Genomic DNA, 19,615 nt, shown 5'->3' with positions numbered 1-19,615 from the left:
GATGATAGATGGGCGGCGTAGACGGACGGATCAGATGAATAGACAAGATAGTGTGATAGGCCGATGACTGATTGTGGCTTTGAAACGGAATGGAATGGATGGGATGGGATGATGATCGCCAGTGCGATGGAGCACGTTTCATGTGCTTCTGTCGGCTTGTCCCCGCTTTGTTCCTGTTTGAGCCATCCACAGTCACCGCTTCCGCCCCGTAGCGACGCAGGCCGTCTCCGAGGTCTCCAGACTTGGACCTTCTTTTAGGGATCATCCTTGTTGGTTTTCCCCTGCCTTTACAATTCCCAGACAGGACGATGTTGGAGACTATCCAGATTCATTTCCGTTCCTGAGCTCATATCGATCCAGCCTAAGACAACCTCGGCATGGCCCAGACACAGGAAGCGGCCCTTAAGCCCGCCTTCAGGACGCGAAAGGACACAATCTTGTCACGGCGGTACATTGAGGGTCAAATCGCTGATGGCAAACATATCATCATTTTCGACGATCGAGTGCTCAAGGTCGATGCGTGGATCAAATTTCACCCTGGAGGAGACAAGTCCATTAAACACATGGTTGGACGGGATGCGACGGACGAAATCAATGCGTACGGTCTCCTGATGGATCCAAGATGATTGTAACCTGACGACTGACATTCGATTTTGTATAGATTACATTCACCAGAGGCACGCCAGCGAATGTTGTCTTTCCAGATCGGTCGCATCCAAGGACCGTGGTTGAACTTTCTCCCTCCGATCCAGGGCGGGAAGTTCCGTCCATACCCAGGCGAGGCTTGTTCAAGCGACGAGGACAGCACAGATCAGGATATCTCACAGCCCCCTTCTCCAGTGTTTGATGCAGCAGACGCAGGAGACAAAGCACCAGGAGTCCGCCGCCGAAGGAAATCGACAACGACTTCGGATACATCAGTCTCAACCACTCCCACTGAAGGATTCGAGCCGAAACCCTTCTTCCTTGATGCCCGAACTCAGGAGGAGATCGTCTTTGATGTCGCCAAGTACCCGTCCCTCGACACGGCGAGTCAGGAAGAAATCAAGCGGAAATACCGCGAACTGAATGAGCGGATCCGCGCGGAAGGGCTTTACGATTGCAACTATTTCTCGTACTTTATAGAATGCTGTCGCTATACTCTATTGGCTACCCTATCATATACCTTTCTTCGCTTAGGGTGGTATGTGGTATCGGCCTTCTTTCTAGGGTGCTTCTGGCACCAACTCGTTTTTGCAGCCCACGATGCTGGCCATATGGGCATCACTCATCATTTTCATGTCGACTCAGTCATTGGTATCATCATTGCGGATTATTTAGGCGGCCTGAGCCTGGGCTGGTGGAAACGGAATCACAATGTCCACCACATCGTCACCAACGCTCCAGAGCATGACCCCGACATTGAGCATATGCCTTTCTTTGCCATATCACATCGCTTCTTGACGAGTCTCCGAAGCACGTACTACGACCGTGTCATGCACTTTGACGCCATGGCGAATGTCATGCTGCGATATCAGAATTACCTCTACTATCCCATCCTCTTATTTGGTCGATTCAATCTCTACCGACTAAGCTGGGAATACCTGTTTTGTGGCCAAGCCCCAAAGAAGGGTCCTGCATGGTGGCACCGCTGGTTCGAGATTGGAGGACAGGTATTCTTCTGGTACTGGTTCGGTTACGGTGTGCTATACCGCTCTATTCCAGACTGGAGCAGCCGGATAGCCTACATCCTGGTTTCCCACATGGTCACTGCTCCTCTGCACGTGCAGATCACGCTGTCCCATTTTGCCATGTCGACTGCCGACTTGGGTGTGCATGAATCGTTTCCTCAAAAGATGCTGCGCACCACCATGGATGTCGATTGCCCTACATGGCTCGATTTCTTCCATGGTGGACTGCAGTTCCAGGCTATTCACCACCTCTACCCTCGCATTCCTCGTCACAACCTGCGTCGTACCCAGCGGCTCGTGGTCGACTTCTGTCGCGATACTGGCATACCATATGCCGTTTTCACCTTTTATGATGGCAACAAGGAAGTGATTAGCAGACTTGGCGATGTCGCGAAGCAAGTTCGTATCCTCGAAGAATGCAGAAAATCGTGCGCCGAACAGGGCGTTTTCTCAGATCATCATCACTGAAAGGCAGCTGTTGCTTTGCCCATGGTTGAGCTCGTCATTCCGAAGCCAGATGTCCGGTTTCGTGGATCTTGTACTGTCACTGTACATTTTCTATCATTGGTKGCTGTTTCAAGCTTGGGATTGGCACTGTGTGTTACGCTATGTTTGTGCGGCTCAGTTGAGCAACTTTTAATGACCTTCATGCTTCTTCTTGTGTTTGACGCTGCTAGATAATGGCATTAGAGCTGGCACTCGATTGCTAGCACTGTTGAAGAGAGCGCATGCAAACCTGTCCTATTCTTCTTCATGGTTAGCATGGATGACTGAATTGATATTCTGTCGCTTAGACATGATATGCATTCGTATCTACAGTCTATTAAGGGAGACAAATCGTAAACTGTACAAAACGTGGAGTGTCTCTTTCGTATTTTCGTAACAGCTCAACCTGGCATGCCACCGCCCCGGGCAATTTTTCTGGCCCTCTGTTGGCGTCTATTGTGATTCGCCCTGCTAGCCTTATTTTCTTCCTTCTTTTGTCGAGCCACAGCGGGGTTCTGCTCTCCAGAAGCTCCGGCATTGGTCCCTCCTCTGCGAGCCCTCCCACCACCGCCACCTCTTCGACCACCGCGGCCACGTCCCCGTCCAGGTCCTCCTCTGCCTCCAGAAGCAGAACTGGGCTGATCCGTGTCACTATCCGATTCACCATCTTCCCTAGGTCCAGGCTTCCTGTACGCCGTCGACGGCAGTTCAGGCTGCGCCAAGGCGCCGCCAGGCCCACCGGCCGACATCGCGAGTCGATCTTCCAACCTGGCCAAACGCTTGGGATCTCGGGCCAACATCACGCCCCATCCCTCAATGGCCTCGTCGGTCATGCCGGTCTCGCGCTTGAGCGATGCGCGGGGTTGTGAGCGGCGCGTGGCAGAGTCACGGGCGAAGAGAGCCGGGTTGGCCTTGTAGGCTTGGAAGAGGGTCATGTCGAGGTCCTCGGCTCTGCGGTTGCGGATGTCGGCGTCTGCTTCGGCGTCTGTGACTGCGGTTAGGCCGTCAACCGTGCCGCCTACATCGGCGACGTCGTATGTGTCGTCGCGTTCGTCGTCGTCAGAGTCGAAGGTTGCCAGGGCGGACATGATAGCTGCTTTGTTGACGGCGTGCCGGCTGCGGTCGGCTAGGATGGCGTCCGCGGTGAGATCTGAATCTGCGCGGCCGAAGAGCAGTTTGCCTTGGCTGGCCTGGTCGGCTGAGCGGGCTAGTTCGGCGAGGTCGACGTCTTTGTCGAAAATGTTCTTGCGAGCTGGGCCTGGTGCGCGGGGCGATGGGATCTCTGGGGGAGTTGGGCGCGGGGGTAGAGGGTCGTGGCGGGGGGTCGTGGGTGAGACGGGAAGTTGCTCGGATTGATCGAGTTCTTGAAGTTCAGATGGTAGAGAGCCATCAAGCAGATGTGCAACAACCGTTTCCGGATTGTCGCCGTAGTGATCGAGCAATCTAACGATGTACCCTGAGCCCAGATGGGGGAAGAGATCTTGCACCTGTGTCACGAGGGACATCCTGTGGACATGCATGTTCTCGACAGTAGGAAGATCTGAAACACGATCTTTGCCCTTGTCCGTCTTCTTCCTTTGCTTTTGATACCGGTGGTGGAATGCTTTAGACTCATTCCGATACGAACGCAGGCTGGATAATAGGTCTTCACCCCGTTTTTGCGGATGCACAATCAAGTACCTCTCCAGACGGGCTAATAGATCTGAGCTGCAGATTAGATCTGAAAGTATTGTGGGCTCTCTCTTTACCGTTGGAGTGCCCACCCCTGTGCTCGCTTTTAAGCTGAACAATTGATCCAGAAGCAACGATAAGTTCGGCTTGGCGCCTTTCAACAAAGAGATCAAGCCAACGTAGACATTCGCTACAAGAACCTTGCGGAAATCGACGCTTTTCTCAGACTGATACGCATCAGAGAGAGTGTCTATGAAGTCAGAACCAGCCATGAGCACCTGGCCGCAAGGAGGAAGTGCAGAAGACAATATCGTCAACAAGCGGATGTCAGACGTTACTTCCAAGTTCCCCGATGGATTCGGTATTGAGAGTCGCTTGATAACTGAGGACTTTGCTTTTTCAAAACTGGATGTCATGGCCTCATGGTGTCTATCCCATGCTTCGGACAACAACCTCTTCAAAGCTGAGCTTGACGGGTGACAACAGCACATAGCACCGAGAACGCTCCAATCTAGCATTTCAGACGGTGAAGCAGGGGCATCCAATAGAAGTCTCCTCGTCAACAAGAAACAACACTTCCGTAATGTTCGCGCCTTCGCCCCCGTCCGCAGCTCAGGCACATTTGTCGTGGCGAACTGTTGATAGAAGGACGATAAAAAGCTGCCTGTGGACTCATCTTTGGAGACGACTTCTTTAAATACTGAGTCAGAAGCTTCGATGCGTATCCCTAGGAGTAAAATCCATGCATCCAGAATTGACTCCCATTCTTCATGTGCTATGCTCCTCTGTACTGCGGGCGGCGGAACTGGTGCGAGAAGTGGCAATTTTTCCATGATAGTGCCTCTCAAATATGTGCGTCAAGATAAAGCACCCAGAGAAGAAAGGAAGCTCAGATCAAGAAGAAAACACCAAATCTAATCATCACAATCATCAACGGCCGTCGCATAACCTGTCGTCATAATCTCCTTTTCCTAATACGGTTTCCGATGATGATGACAGATCGGATACTGAGTCGCTTTCCAAACTGGGACTAGCTCAAGATAGCCGAGCGCCAAGACAATCCGCCCGCACAAGAGACGCTAAAGACACGATCCAAAAAAAAAGATTCATACGACTGTCGCATTTCACGATAGCTCTTCAACGGCCATCATCACCTTACCGAACCTCGAAGTTCAGGTCTTGATTGGCAACTAGCCTCATATAGGTATGACTTTTCTACCCCTTCTGTCTGATTTTTCTTGAACAAGGACTAATTGAATTGTGTTCGATAGCCCTCTCGTCAATCCCGGTCAACCCACCACACAATCAGCAAGATGTCTTTCCAGAAGCCTGAGAAGGAGTTCGGCGAGGGCCCCGTACGTTCCAATTTCTTTGATAACCGAGTTTACGAGCTCAGAGAAGACGAGCCACAGTTGCGCATAACTAACCAATTCTTTTCCTGCGATTATAGAAGGTCCACAAGATCCGTATCACCCTCACCTCTCGCAAGGTCGCCTCCCTCGAGAAGGTGTGCTCTGAGCTGATCGAGCGTGCCCGCTCCAAGTCCCTCCAGGTCAAGGGCCCTGTCCGTCTCCCTACCAAGACCCTCCACATCTCCACCCGTAAGACCCCTTGCGGTGAGGGTTCCAAGACCTGGGACAAGTACGAGATGCGCATCCACAAGCGTCTCATCGAGTAAGCTCCCCCGCCCATCCTTATGATCGAACATCAGACCGCTAACGAGGGCGATAGCCTCCTTGCCCCCACTGAGACCGTCAAGCAGATCATCATCAACATCGAGGCTGGTGTTGAGGTTGAGGTTACCATTGCCGCCTAGATGTTTTCAATCTAGTTGGGATCAGGGAGGGTTTGGTGTCAACTCTTAACTGGGATGGCACTTGCGCTGTGCTCGTTGGGCCGTTGAGTGGATTGTTATCTTCACGCCGGAAGGCTTCTACCGAGGCAACGTTGATACCCGTTAAAACCTGGAATCAAAAATGGGAAAGATTGCAAAACGAAGAGGTTTCATCCGTTTAATTGATTATACTGTCCTCGTAGTCCAACCAAACGTAGCAAAAGTCTAGTCTACGCGTCCGAGCCCAATGAACCAGAAGCGCCGCTCAACTCATAGCATAAAACCCATAGCGAAAGTACGTGTAGTGCGATCGTTAAGATAATCATATAATACATGAAGGGTGCATATGTGCTTCGCCCCATAATAAAAAGGTCCCATTAATAAGTGTAATCAAAAATCGAAGCTCACCCACTCCGATTTGGGAGGCACGCTGGGTATAACGCCGTCTTTGAAGTAGCCATTCTTCAAGAAAAACTCATATTGCTCGGTGACTTCCGGCGTGTATTCTTCCGGTTTGCCGTGCGCATCTCTCAGGCTCGCTTGATCAGGCGGTCCATCCGGGAAAAAGATGCGAACATAGGTTTGACGGTCTTGAGGATGAAGATAGCAAGGGACGTTGTCAATGTACTTCACCGGCTGACCCTTCCACATTGATAGTCTCTGCGTCATGGGGTCCTTGACCGTCTGCCCACTTAGAGGTGGAATCGGGTTCAGCTCATTCGGATCATCAATCTTGATCGCTGGGGGAGGGCCGGTGCCTGCGATCGCTATAGGAGCAGGTGCCGCGGTGGTAGGAGCCGTTTGAGCTGCTTGACCGAAACCTCCAGCAGGTTGACCAAAAGGTGCCGGAGCTGCCTGTTGAGCCGCAGCTCCGAAGGGGCTTGGAGCGGCACTGGGTTGGCCAAAAGGAGCTGGCAATGCCTGAGGCTGTCCGAATGGCGAAGGCGCCTGTACGGGCTGGCCAAAAGGCGTTGCTGACGTTTGTGTCGTTGTGGAAGGTTGACTAAATCCAGGAGTTGCCGCCGGCTGTTGGCCACCAGCAGCTTGTGCAAATGGGGAGGTAGTCGCTACTCCAGCAGCCTGAGCGAACCCGCCGCCCTGGCCCTGGCTTTGACTCGATATCTGACTAAACGGAGATGTGGCACTTGGCTGACCGAATGCTCCTGTCCCTGTTCCTGGCGCTGACGGCTGTCCAAATGCTGGCTGGCCAAAGCTTGGCTGCCCGAATGCAGGCTTGCCGAATGCCGGTTGCCCACTTAGCGCAGAAGGCTTTCCAAACGCGGAACCTTGACCCAAAGCACTGGGTTGTCCAAAGCCAGGCGTTTGCCCTAGAGTAGAGGGCTGACCGAAGGCCGATGGCTGCCCGATTCCAGCCGGCTTGCCAAAGGCTGAGGCACCCCCGCCGCCTAATGCCGAAGGTTGGCCAAAGGCAGATGTTTGTGCCACGGCAGCCGGTTGGCCGAATGGTGGTGGTTGACCAACCGGGGAAAGGCCCTGGCCAGCAGCAGGGCTTGCCTTCCCCTCCGTAATGTCGATCCGATTCGGATGTTCGTTGATTCCGTCGAGAATGTACTTGACAGCGCCATTAACATCATTCAAAGCAGCCTCCATCTGCTTCACCGACTCGGCATACAAAGCTTGAGCTTCTTGGACAGCGACCTCGACTTTTCCTGCTGCCGCAGCTTCGTAATGCCGTAATCGTAGTTCTTCAAAGCTCTGCTCCCGCTGAGGGCCACCGAACAGCTGCCTCGGGGCGTTTCGGCCGGGTCCATAGGCAGAGAATATCCATTCTGGCAGTCCTTTACCAGCAGTCAAGTCGACTTTGATATCCTCAGCAGTAATACCATAGCTGGGGTGCTGTTAGACAGATTGGCGTGGCTGATCGCAGAGTTTATACTTACTTGACGGGTTGCTGGGCTTGAGGCGCAGAACGACCTTTGCTTACCATTAGCATGAAGCGAGAACATCGCGAGAGAGATGTCACATAGAACAGGAAAACGGGTAGACGGAATGGCAGACAAATAAGAAAATTGCAGGAACATGAGCTGGCGCAGACTTCGAGAGACGAAGAGGGTGACAGAAACACTCAGATGGATGCAGCTCATAGAATGACAGTAGAGCATCTGCCGGTCACAGAAACACTATAATAACAACTTGCTTGTCCAGTGCGTAAATGGAATTAAAAATATGCATACCTCCGAAACCTCCTCCGCCTGCGAGGGCTCCAAACCGATTGCTAGACCCTAGTGTCTGCTGGCCGGGATGTTCAAACTTGCATCGCTCTGTGACAACGATCAGCAAGCCTTTCTCCAGATAGAGATAAGAATCAGCTAAATACCTCCAAATCTACATCTGCCTTGCTGAAAGAAAGTACAGACGACCATGATGTTCTTTTCTCGGACCGCGCCAAGGGATCGCGGAAGAGCAACGCCAGTAGGAAACTGTGCCCTTGAAGGTGTAGATTGAATGTCAGGCCTGCAGATCACTCCATCGAATTCATCACGCTCGATGGTATATGTATCGTGACTTTTGAAAGAAGGGGATTAATTGAGATGAAGATGGAAGCTCTGTTGAGATGCAGATGATCTTTGTTGGAGAGGAAGATAGCATTACTTCCGGTGACAATACATTTCACCGACCCGAAGTCTTTCCCAAGGAAGGGCAAGTATGAATCCCGCACCTTAAGTCACTACTAATTAGACCTTAACCTACTGTTTTCCCTGACTATGACCGTAGACGATGAATTTAAGGAGTAACTGACAATGGCCTCACCAGTCTACTGAGGTATCATTCCGTCCAAATTCCGTAACTTTGCTTATCGCCGGCCCTTCTACTACTTTGGTATCACTGTATCTACTTTTATTGGCAAAAGGGAAAAAGGAAAAAAGAAAAATGCCGAATCCACTCTGAACTCCTGTAACAGAAAGCATCTTTGCGTGAGCTCTTTTTTCGTGCCGTTCTGTCCCATCAAGGTTGACCGCCAGCACTGGGAACCGATGTGTGAGTGTTTTTTACGCTCTGTCTGAGGGCATCCCAGTTCAGTCCATCGATCTTCTTTCCGCCTAGTGACTCTAGTTCTGTAGAGAGTGCGTCCAATTTCCCAGTTGCAAATCGTCGCATCATTGCCGTGTCCTTCGCACCGTGCAGTGTCTTTGCGCGTCCGCGAAGCAGCGCTTCTTCAAACCACTCTTCTTCCGTGTTGTCAAACGGAAGACTGATCAATTCCATAGCTCTTTGGCTTCGCATCTGACCAGGACTGGTTTTGTGAACAAATTCGATGACTTGTTCAAGATAAGCGCGGCGAAGGGACTCGTCCCGCTTCCTTGTGAAATAGAACGCTTCTGTTACGCTGGAACGGCAAAGTATGTCGAAAAAGGCTTTCTGTACTTTCTCCGACGCCAACGGCGGGGTCACGGTAAGGTAATAGGCCATAGCAAGATTGTCATCGTGCTTTGGGAGTTGCGGAAGGGTCAGGACATAAAGGATCTCGTCGGGGAAGGTGGGAATGATTGAGGGCTCAGTCAGATATTCTATCGCTCGCTATAATTGCGTTCCTTTGTCAGAATGGTGAGGTAAGTGCACCGTACGCGTGGACATACCCTCAATTCTAACCTATCCAGGTTCCAGAGGCCTTCAATGAACAATCTGTACTTCTCTGGCAGGTGGCATCGGCGCGCAAACTGGGAAGCGGCATCGCTCGCTGCACGACAGTCCTTCAGGATGTAGTAGATCAATGCTTGCTTGTGATGGATGTCCAGCGCGGACGAGACAATGTGATTAACGAGAGCGCGAAGGTCCGCATTCGATCTTGGAGGGTAAAGTTGTTTTACTAGGAGATTATGATCGTCAGCATATGCCTCTCTCGTGCTCTGATTACCGAGCGAATTGCCTACCAGCTTGAACACCGAGCAATCCCAAGAGTCGGTCGGCAAATAGTTGGTTCCCTAGCGCGCGACGGTTGGACAGGATCTGTTCAATGACTTTGTCATCGTAGGTGAAACTCTTATTGAAGTAGAAAATACTGTCAAAATCATCCCAAGTACCCATGTTGATCGCAGCAGGATGAGTTACAGTGACGGCGTTGGCACACTGTTGGTCTTCCGCTCTTATCGGCGACTTGGGCGAAGGCGTAATATTGGAGCTCAGAATAACGGTATCTTACAGCTGAATTACAGCAGGAGGCAGTAAAGGTGAATCTGGAGGCGGTGGGTCACATGATACGGCTTCGTTTCATGTTGTTATGGCAGAAAACAACGCTTTTCCGTATCGGGTCAAAAGGTAAACAACCCACCTAATCCACTACCATCGCTGGTCGAAAACATCTCCATAACAAGCAATTATCCCACCATTTGCCTTCATGAGGCTTTGTGATACCACCTGCATTTTTACGACATCATGTCATCTTCGCTAGCAAGAGCCAGGCCGTCTCGGCGCTCTGCTCCCCGAAGGAGTTACGTGGTTGAGGAAACATCGGAGTCAGAAGATCCTGGCAATGTGACCCCCACTGCGTCCAACCACAGCGACAACGATGATGACGACGAAGACGAGGAAGAAGAATATACCCCAGTCCCTGCTAAAAGAGCAAAGAGCGCGTCCCGACGGCGAACAATGAATGAAGCGACGACACCCAGCACCGCGCGCAAGGTACGAAAAACCCGACGGTCGACAACAGCCGAGCAAGGTGATACCTCAGAAATCAGCAATGCAAACGAGGAAGGCGACTCCGTCGTCCCCAAGGAAGAAGAACCCGAATCTCCTTCACAGAATGCGGCTGCAGCTCTGAAAAGAAAAAGTATGGCTCATCCCCGCAAGAGTCGGGTTTCTTCCACGCTCCATGCGGAAAAGTCCTCATTGCCAACTCCAGGGCCCTCAGTCTCGCCCGAACCAGAGCCGCGATCGCAAAGAGGTAGCGTGCCTCCGCTCGCCGATATTACCGAATCCGCAGTAAATCAAACACCAGCGAAGCCCTCAGACGACCCCAAGTCGCAGATCTCCATCATCAACCCAAATTCGACGATCCTGGAGAGACCGATGGACATTGTTATGAAGTCACGCAATCTGGCAGCCCCTGTACCAGACGAGCCATCTGGTCCCAAGCCCCGTTTGATTATCACCCACCTGGTTCTGACAAACTTCAAGAGTTACGCAGGGAAACAGATTGTAGGTCCTTTCCATGCTTCATTCTCCTCTGTTGTCGGGCCCAATGGATCCGGCAAATCGAATGTCATCGATTCGTTGCTATTTGTGTTCGGATTTCGAGCAAGCAAAATGCGACAGGGCAAAATATCGGCTCTGATCCACAACTCCGCCAACTTCCCCAATCTACCATTCTGCGAGGTCGAGGTTCACTTTCAGGAAATCCTCGATCTGCCAGGTGGAGAACACGAAGTCGTCCCAGATTCCCAACTGATGATATCCCGCAAAGCATTCAAGAACAATACCAGCAAATATTACATGAATAACAAAGAGACAAACTTCACCGCGGTAACGACCCTGCTTCGAGAGCGAGGTATTGATCTTGATCACAAGCGATTTCTTATCCTTCAGGGCGAAGTCGAGTCGATCGCTCAGATGAAGCCCAAAGCTGCAAATGAACACGAAGACGGACTGCTCGAGTATCTCGAAGATATCATCGGAACGTCCAAATACAAGGCTCCCATTGAGGAGGCAGCAGCTGAATTGGAGCAGCTCAACGATGTGTGTGTTGAGAAAAACAATCGTGTTCAGCACGTCGAGAAGGAAAAGACCGCGTTGGAAGACAAGAAGAACAAAGCTTTGGCCTACATCCAGGACGAGAATGAGTTGGCCCAGAAGCAGTCGGCCCTTTACCAAATTTACATCGATGAGTGCGCTGACAACATTCGGGTCACTCAAGAAGCGATCCTGCAGATGCAAGAGCTTTTAAACATGGAGCTGGAGAAGCATGAGGGTAACGAATCTGGTATCAAAGAACTGGAGAAAGCTTACAAGCGCGGTATGCGGGAGTATGAGAATATGGAGAAGGAGCTGCAGGGCTTGATGAAAGAGATGGCGAAGTACGACAAAGAATCAGTCAAGTTCGAAGAGAAGAAGAAATTCTTGTTGGGCAAGCAAAAGAAACTCGAGAAGTCCATGCAGGCTGCTCGTCTTGCCGCGTCCGAGTGCGAAAGCTTGGTGCAGAAACACACCGATGACATCAACAAGAAGACGGCTGAGACTGCCGAGCTTGAAGAGGAGATGAAGGCAGAGGAGGAAGAGCTGTCCACAATTCGAGAGGGCCTGAAGGGAAAGACCCAAGGCCTTTCTGATCAGATAGCTGGTAAGCAGAAGTCCTTGGAGCCATGGGACGAGAAAATCAACAAGAAGCTTTCCGCTATCGCTGTGGCCCAAAGTGAGCTCGATATCCTCCGTGAACGAAGCAATGCAGGGGCTGTACGACTAGAAGAAGCGCAGTCTAAGGTCGCATCTATCGAGGAGACACTGGCAACGAAGCAAACCGATCTTGAAGAACGGAAGGCTCAAAAAGCTAGTCTCGAAGATGAAGTTGCCAATCTGAAACAGGACCTCAAGAAATTTACCAGCAGAGAGACTGAGGTTCGTGCGCATGTTTCTAGCGCCCGGCAGAAGGCCGAGGAGGCCAGAGCTAGCCTGGCAAGCACCCAGAACCGGGGCAGTGTTCTGGCTGGCCTTATGCGTCTCAAKGAGTCAGGTCGTATTGATGGTTTCCATGGCCGACTTGGTAACCTTGGAACCATAGACGAGAAATACGATGTTGCTATATCGACTGCTTGTCCTGCATTGGACAATATGGTGGTTGACACCGTTGAGGTCGGTCAGCAATGTATAGATTATCTTCGCAAAAACAACCTCGGCCGCGCCAACTTCATTCTACTCGATCGCCTTCCCCGACGCGACATGTCTCCAATCTTTACTCCTGAGAGTGTACCAAGATTATTTGACTTGGTGAAGCCCAAGGATCCCAAGTTCGCGCCTGCGTTCTACAGTGTTATGCAGAACACACTTGTCGCCAAAGACCTGGAGCAGGCTAACCGCATTGCTTACGGTGCTAGACGGTGGAGAGTAGTCACTCTTGACGGCCAGTTGATTGACGTGTCAGGAACCATGAGCGGAGGTGGCACTCGAGTGGCAAGAGGTGGCATGTCCTCAAAGCAGGTGGCTGAAGTGAGCCGGGAGCAGGTTTCCAAGCTAGAATCCGACCTCGAAGAGATGGAGAGAAAGTTTCAGAACTTCCAGAATAAACAGAAACACGTGGAGGCAGCCATCAGGGAAAAGTCGGAAGAGATCCCACGTGTCGAGACGAAGATTCAGAAGATCATGATAGAGATTGAGAGCGCAAATCGCAGTCTTGCGGATGCTCAGCGGAGAGTCAAGGAATTAAGCGTCGCACACAAGCCATCAAAGGCTGACGCCAACCAGGCTGAGCAGCTTGAGGCCCAAATTGCCGCCCTTGAGGAAGAAATCGAAGATCTCCGAGCCCAAAAGAGCGGGATTGAGGAAGAAATCCAGGTCCTCCAAAACAAGATTATGGAAGTTGGCGGTGTTAGGCTGAGAAGTCAAAAGGCGAAGGTGGATGGGCTAAAGGAGCAGATCAGCCTCCTCGCAGAAGAGATTTCGAATGCAGAAATCGGAAAATCCAAGAATGAGAAGCTGATCATGAAGCACCAGAAGGCTCGCGCGGAAGCAGAAAGAGAGCTGGAACAGGTTGCAGGAGGTCTCGAGAAGCTGAATGCCGACGTCGAGAACCAAGCAAATGACGCATCAGGTTGGAAGCAGGGAGTGGAAGAGGCACAAGAGGTAAGAGTGCAGCAGTCATCAATCGTGAGGAGCCTGACTTACACGTTCCACGCAGGCCTTGGAGACGAAGAAGGGAGAACTCAAGACGCTCAAGCAAGAATTGGACGAGAAAGTGGCTGAATTGAACGAAACCCGGGCCACAGAGATTGAAATGCGCAACAAGCTGGAGGAGAACCAGAAGGCATTGACAGAGAACGAGAAGCGCCAGCGATACTGGTCCGAGAAACTCTCGAAACTCACCCTGCAGAATGTGAGCGATCTGGGTGAGGAGCAGCAGCCTACGGAGCTCCAGATGTACACCAAGGATGAGCTCTCGGAAATGAACAAGGAGTCCCTGAAGGCAGTCATTGCGGCCCTCGAGGAAAAGACCCAGAACGCCTCCGTGGACCTGTCAGTGATTGAGGAGTATCGCCGCCGAGCGGCTGAGCATGAGTCTCGCGCCGCTGATTTGGCCACGGCGCTGGCATCTCGTGATAGCGCCAAAGCTCGCCTCGACGGTCTCCGATCCGCTCGTCTGAATGGGTTCATGGAGGGATTCGGCATTATCTCCTTGCGTCTGAAGGAAATGTACCAGATGATCACCATGGGAGGTAACGCTGAACTGGAACTGGTCGACTCCCTAGATCCTTTCTCGGAGGGTATCTTGTTCTCCGTCATGCCTCCGAAGAAGAGCTGGAAGAATATTGGTAACTTGTCTGGTGGTGAGAAGACGCTCTCTAGTTTGGCGCTCGTCTTTGCGCTGCACCATTACAAGCCCACTCCTCTGTACGTGATGGACGAGATTGATGCTGCTTTGGACTTTAGAAACGTGAGTACCTTCATTAGGCTCAGGACTGGACAGTTTTGACTAACTTACGTTCCACAGGTCTCCATTGTGGCCTCTTACATCAAAGAGAGGACCAAGAACGCGCAATTCATTGTCATCTCACTGAGAAACAACATGGTAAACAGCGGTCCATTCCCAAGTTATTCCGTACACAGAAAGCTAATAACAAGTAGTTCGAGCTTGCCTCCCGACTCGTCGGTGTGTACAAGGTCAGCCATATGACGAAGAGTGTGACGATCGAAAACAAAGACTACATCACAGGGCGATAAGGACGAGGGTTTTCATGCGTTTTATCGTCCATGTCTGTTACGGCCGGAAATGGATGTGGATATGTTCCTGGTTTCTTATGTGGGCTGACGGTGCCTTCGCGGGACTATGTTATTGGTAGCAAGCTTATTACGGTGTTCTTGGTTGTTGAATCTTGTTTGAACTGGTCGAAGGTGTTTGGGCTTGCATTCGTGGTATATAATTTTTCTTCTACCGTCGAGGTCAGTTCTCGCACATACACGGATCTAAGTGGTCATTATATGTTCTGCCAGAAGATATGTCTGCTCAACAATGTGCGTGGTGTAGATAGGCTTAAGGTATGGGAAATCAGAACTTATAAGGCAATATGATTGTTAGACGTACTATCCCTGATCTCGCTACAGTAACCTACGGCGTCTGGATCCGAGAACGTATCTACTGATACCAAAGCCCGAGCAAGCAATCCACGACGATCACATGTATTGATCTACTCAAAACCCCGAAGAGAGAGGGTAGGCAAGGGAGACAACTGACATAGAATACAAAAAGGCGTGTGGCATGATATGCATTGTGAACATGAGCTCTCACATTGCAAGCGCTTCGTTTCGTCACCTTCGTAACGACATTCACATTCACATCATAAGGAACCAAGCGCCGGCAATCCCTGCCTTCCTTCGTAATTAACATTAAAGCAAAGTAAGAGTGATGTAAGCAAGAAGACAGTGAAGGGGAATCAAGATAAAGATATCACGTATCCGCCCAGGATGACCTGTGACTTACCCACACATTCGGGCAGAAAAGTGTGGACGAGGGACGCGAGGAAGAAGAGAGGAAGAAAGAAGAAGACACGGGAGTAAACAAAGAAGTAAACAGAGAGAGAACCGAAACCCGCAATTGTACCATGAACTCCGTATCCATGTATTAGGACGCCATAGTCTATGCTGCAATCCATTCGGAGAAAAGTCAGATGAAGGAAAAGCCGGCCGTATGCAAGGTAGGAGAGTCGTATCGAGTGGTCATCGGATCGTGGTAATGGGACGAGAGAACAGTGACTATATGTCCAATGGTTCTCTCGAGACCCAGGCGATGTAGGTAAGAGGTGAGGATATGGGTATGTAAGTACTCAAGTTGAAGCTACAGCTTCCGGCTCTTAAGCAATGACAGTTCGACGAGGCGCGATAGGGATGGGCTTAGGGCCTGAAGACAAATCCAGACCAGATAGTCCAAAGTCGCTCTCTGACTGGCCTTTCGTTGTCGAGTCCTTCCCGTCATCAATTATTGTACCGCGTCGCGATTTTACATCAACGTCGTCGCCTAGTGTGCTGCAAATGAATCTTTCTTCCGAAATTGGTACAGCGCCAAACATTGAGCCGAGCTGTTGCAAAAGAGCAACGAAGTGCGCATGGATTTCGGCGAAGATGTACTGATTACCCACGATTTCGGAGAGGTTCCGCGCCCGAATCTGCCCAAGTCGGCGGGGCTGGCCATCCGGGTCGACTCTGCGGCCGGTGAGGAAGGACGAGACGGGGGTGTAGTGCCGATTGTTCGCCCGGTTCGCTGCGTCATTTTGTTCCTCGAGGCGCTTTGCCTCCTCCTCCTGGTATTTCTCGGCCGAATTGACGATGCCAGTTGCGATTCTCCCAAAAGCACGCCATATTACCGGGCACGCGCGGAAGGCCCTGCCTGCATCCTTGCCGGCCAACGCGACAAGCGCATAGCTACGCCTTTTGCCCCGAGCCATGGGATCGGGCAGGCGGAAGACGTATGCGATAGTATAGCCCGCAGTCGCATCACCGAAACACAGAGGTCCCGAGGAAAGGCCGCGAGGGAGCAGCTCGCAGCTGAGAGTACGGATGGAGGAGCGGCGGAGTAGTGCATAATCCGACGGGTTCGGAGGCCCACGGAGTGATAGATATGTGAGGATATGAGTGTGACACGACGCATCGGAAGCGACGGAGGATGAGTGGATGGAATCGGGAAGGGAGGCATGGCCGTGCAGATCATGCGCACTGTCGTCAGCGTCGGAATGGCTCGTCCCGCAAGAGTAGACGACTTCTCTGGATCGCAAAACTGGGCTGCCGTTCCTTCCCTTACCGTCGCGACTGGCGGTCCCTGGAGCACCCGGGGGCAGCTGCCTACTCACATCGTCGGGCAGAGTCAAGCTACAGCTAGCGCAAGTATCTCCGTCAGCTCCCCCCAGGAGGTTCAACTTGGAAGACTCGGTCGAGTTTGGTTGATTCTTCAGGAAATAAGGCGAATCTTCGATCTTGGGAGATTTGCCGGCCGTTGCGCTGGATGCATCTGGACGTTTCGTTGACTTGGTATCCCTGGCGTCGCCGAGGCGGTTGCGCATGCCATTAGAGGACTGGGTATCGTGAGACGTTGCGGGGGTATCGTCGGGAGAGAATTCGGAGGTTTCAGGATAGCACTGAGAGCATGAAAATGGTAGGACCTGCGAACAAATGATCGAGGTGGGACCATGCACTTCGCAGAAATGCGTTAAAGAGAGCTGGTAGAGTGGCATTGTCAGCACCGAGTCCTTTGTCGGATTCAAAAGCTTCTATGAGCACCCAGAACCCAGAACAGATATGGAAAAAGCCAAAAGCACATAGCAGGCGCACAGAAAGCCGAGTTGCAGCGAGAAGCGAGGCGTATCCATTGCCAGCATGATGATATAATAGGATGCGCGCAATGTTGACGCAGCGCCACATGTGAAAGGGAGGCGTTGGTCGGTATACAAGACACACATGCATGCGCCGAAATAGCAGCGAAGGACAGTAAAACGAGGCGGAGAAGTAGGTTACTCACAATGAAGTCCATCTCCATGGAAGATTAACGTCTAGCAGTGTTGGGTAACCATTTCAGACCATTGTTGCTATACATGCTTCTCAAGGTGGAAAGAGGTGGTGATGGCGAGACTTGAGAAGTTCGTGTGGCAATGACGCAGGGCGACGATAACAATGGAGGAGTGTGCGGAGGGAAGAGTATGCGCTACTGCTATGCAGACGGAGAAGAATGGACTGGAGTAGAACAACGACACCTGCCAGACCAGGAATGACAGTGAAATGTGAATGGAATGGAATTAGAAGAGCTGCGAAGGCCAGCTTGCAGGCCACATTAGGTGGGAGGAGGTAGATAGACAGATGGATAGATAGCCAAATATCGACTGAGAACGGCAGTCTGAAGTATTTGAAGGAGTAGAGGGACAGACGATGATAGTAATATAATAATAATAAATAATTATTATAAAAGAAAAATAACCAAATAATAATTCTTGGAGAAGCAGAAGCAAAATAAATGGATAACTGCGATGCTAAGTAGTAATACCTAGTTCGATTGATGGATCAACCCACTTCTATTAAATTTTAAAGAACATATCCTTTTTTCTTTTTCCGCCCTTTTCTTCTAAGATGATTTTCCTCTATCAAACTAGCATAGTCTTCTACCCGTCTTCCAAAGTCGACAATAGTCTACATGGTAGCGCCTTTCTAGAACATTTACTCGATCCGTAACTTTTGCTGTTTCCAGCCATATCGGAAGGGAAAGGGAGACGGGGAGTCGGGTATGGTATAGAATGGTATTAGATGGTATGGTATTGTCAATGATCCGGTGGAGGATTGCCGAACAGAGCAAGAGGCCCAATGACCAGTAGACTTTCATGGGCAAAGGCGAGGGTTCCGGTACTGTCAAGCTAGTAACCGCTAGTAAAGGTACGGGGAAAGCCACGGAGGGACCGAGTACAGTGCATAGGTATATAGCCCGAACTCTCTGTCGGTAAGCACTTGAATGTTGTCAATCAAGGGTTATTCTATTAGATTATGGTTATCTAATTCTTGTTTATCATCGGCTATTCAGCATATGCCTCTATAGACAATTTGAACTTGAGAGCAATACTGGCCGGGGTTTCATCGGGCCAAGGCCTACCAAACTCGGCGGGTAMGCAATCGAAGGTTTGTAGAACGAAAAATGGAAGAAGTCAATCCGTCCCAGAATCCAGATCCGTCGTTTCCTGCGCTATTTTTTGGTCGCTCAATAGAAATGGCTGTCTACGATTATAATTGGGCAGCATTAATTGGATGCCCTCTGGTCTAGTTCTGTCAGGTAGGATGAACGATGGTAATAATAATATAATATAAATAATAATAATATTTATATTGCTAAGAGCTAAGAAATATCCGCTGCAGCAGCCTGCAGCTTACCTCGGAATTTGGGACAATTTTGAGTCACCTGAGTGACTTCAATGCTCCTGCATGTTGCATACTGAAGAATTGATAGATAGATTTCGTGCATCAAAGAATAAGACACTTCATTATAGCGCAGGTAAGAAAAGCAATGCATGTTTTTATCCGTGATGATCATGATTTCACATGAATCATCCATCATCAAGAGCGCAGTAAACCAACTCCCATGAGAATTGCCGGCCCTACGGCCCATCGGCAGAATCCCAGTCGACCGGAAGCAACAGGTCGATGCTTACAACGAAAACGGGGTCTAGACGACAGCCACCTAAACGCTTCTAGTTCCACAACTTCCACGGCCTATGGGATGTCATCGCAAACTCGACAAATACCTTACCTTTGGGAGTCCAAAGTTTGATCGTTCTGTTTTGAGTTCCCAGCTAGAATGCTTAGAAGGCAAGTATTCTGGCATCACCCCACAGAAAGATGCCGTTTAAGCCACCGAATAATCAGATTGAAAGAATTATGCAAAGAATGAGGGCATACAAAAGTTTGAATGATTATCGAGGACCCAGCTCGCTACGTAGTATCCGTACGGTGAAGTGCAAACGGTTCATCGCCGCCAGCCACAAGTCACAACCTGCAATTGGCAAACTTTCAATTTGAACCTCCTATCCACTGTCTCACATGTGATGACTGGGGGGATCATCAGGTAGTCAACGTCGACTCAGATCTCAGTCAGGATATTTACCCATGGAGTACGGAGGTAGATGGTAGTTAGTTAGTTACTGCTTACTAGTTAGTCAGGTTAGGCCACCTACCCTAGCCTAACGGCCGTTTGTTGTAGATTTGAAACACACCGTGTCGACTCCCGTCCGTCTTTAGCCTCCTTGACCCATTGCTCGTCACG

General features: G+C 50.7%; 7 protein-coding genes across 7 annotated transcripts; 3 read left to right on the top strand and 4 right to left on the bottom strand.

The window, feature by feature from the left end:
• Nucleotides 1-377: 377 nt before the first annotated feature.
• On the top strand, nucleotides 378-2,138 carry Asppvi_001425 (fatty acid desaturase; the record flags this gene model as incomplete). The annotated part of the gene is made up of 2 exons (XM_043297722.1): nucleotides 378-598; nucleotides 662-2,138. 2 exons carry the CDS (start codon nucleotides 378-380, stop codon nucleotides 2,136-2,138), a joined length of 1,698 nt encoding a protein of 565 aa, XP_043153657.1.
• Nucleotides 2,139-2,557: 419 nt separating this feature from the next.
• Asppvi_001424 (ASCC2 family CUE domain-containing protein) lies at nucleotides 2,558-4,660 on the bottom strand (the record flags this gene model as incomplete). Its single annotated transcript, XM_043297721.1, has 1 exon — nucleotides 2,558-4,660. The coding sequence occupies one exon, from the start codon at nucleotides 4,658-4,660 to the stop codon at nucleotides 2,558-2,560; it is 2,103 nt and encodes a 700-aa protein (XP_043153656.1).
• A 480-nt stretch (nucleotides 4,661-5,140) lies between these two features.
• On the top strand, nucleotides 5,141-5,643 carry S10a (40S ribosomal protein uS10; the record flags this gene model as incomplete). The annotated part of the gene is made up of 3 exons (XM_043297720.1): nucleotides 5,141-5,182; nucleotides 5,278-5,501; nucleotides 5,559-5,643. 3 exons carry the CDS (start codon nucleotides 5,141-5,143, stop codon nucleotides 5,641-5,643), a joined length of 351 nt encoding a protein of 116 aa, XP_043153655.1.
• Nucleotides 5,644-6,051: 408 nt separating this feature from the next.
• On the bottom strand, nucleotides 6,052-8,045 carry Asppvi_001422 (FG-nucleoporin nup42; the record flags this gene model as incomplete). The annotated part of the gene is made up of 4 exons (XM_043297719.1): nucleotides 6,052-7,510; nucleotides 7,563-7,596; nucleotides 7,857-7,943; nucleotides 8,000-8,045. The coding sequence occupies 4 exons, from the start codon at nucleotides 8,043-8,045 to the stop codon at nucleotides 6,052-6,054; spliced, it is 1,626 nt and encodes a 541-aa protein (XP_043153654.1).
• A 583-nt stretch (nucleotides 8,046-8,628) lies between these two features.
• On the bottom strand, nucleotides 8,629-9,708 carry Asppvi_001421 (ELYS family protein; the record flags this gene model as incomplete). The annotated part of the gene is made up of 3 exons (XM_043297718.1): nucleotides 8,629-9,201; nucleotides 9,261-9,490; nucleotides 9,555-9,708. The coding sequence occupies 3 exons, from the start codon at nucleotides 9,706-9,708 to the stop codon at nucleotides 8,629-8,631; spliced, it is 957 nt and encodes a 318-aa protein (XP_043153653.1).
• A 348-nt stretch (nucleotides 9,709-10,056) lies between these two features.
• Nucleotides 10,057-14,550, top strand: smc4 (condensin subunit SMC4; the record flags this gene model as incomplete). Its single annotated transcript, XM_043297717.1, has 4 exons — nucleotides 10,057-13,455; nucleotides 13,511-14,263; nucleotides 14,321-14,398; nucleotides 14,455-14,550. 4 exons carry the CDS (start codon nucleotides 10,057-10,059, stop codon nucleotides 14,548-14,550), a joined length of 4,326 nt encoding a protein of 1,441 aa, XP_043153652.1.
• A 1,127-nt stretch (nucleotides 14,551-15,677) lies between these two features.
• Asppvi_001419 (folliculin domain-containing protein) lies at nucleotides 15,678-17,051 on the bottom strand (the record flags this gene model as incomplete). Its single annotated transcript, XM_043297716.1, has 1 exon — nucleotides 15,678-17,051. One exon carries the CDS (start codon nucleotides 17,049-17,051, stop codon nucleotides 15,678-15,680), a length of 1,374 nt encoding a protein of 457 aa, XP_043153651.1.
• Between the last annotated feature and the right edge of the window lie 2,564 nt (nucleotides 17,052-19,615).

Source organism: Aspergillus pseudoviridinutans (genome assembly GCF_018340605.1).
Source record: "Aspergillus pseudoviridinutans IFM 55266 DNA, scaffold_1, whole genome shotgun sequence".
NCBI lineage: Eukaryota > Fungi > Ascomycota > Eurotiomycetes > Eurotiales > Aspergillaceae > Aspergillus > Aspergillus pseudoviridinutans.
The sequence above is the reverse complement of the archived record's forward strand: the minus strand, read 5'-3'. Positions and strand labels throughout refer to the sequence as shown.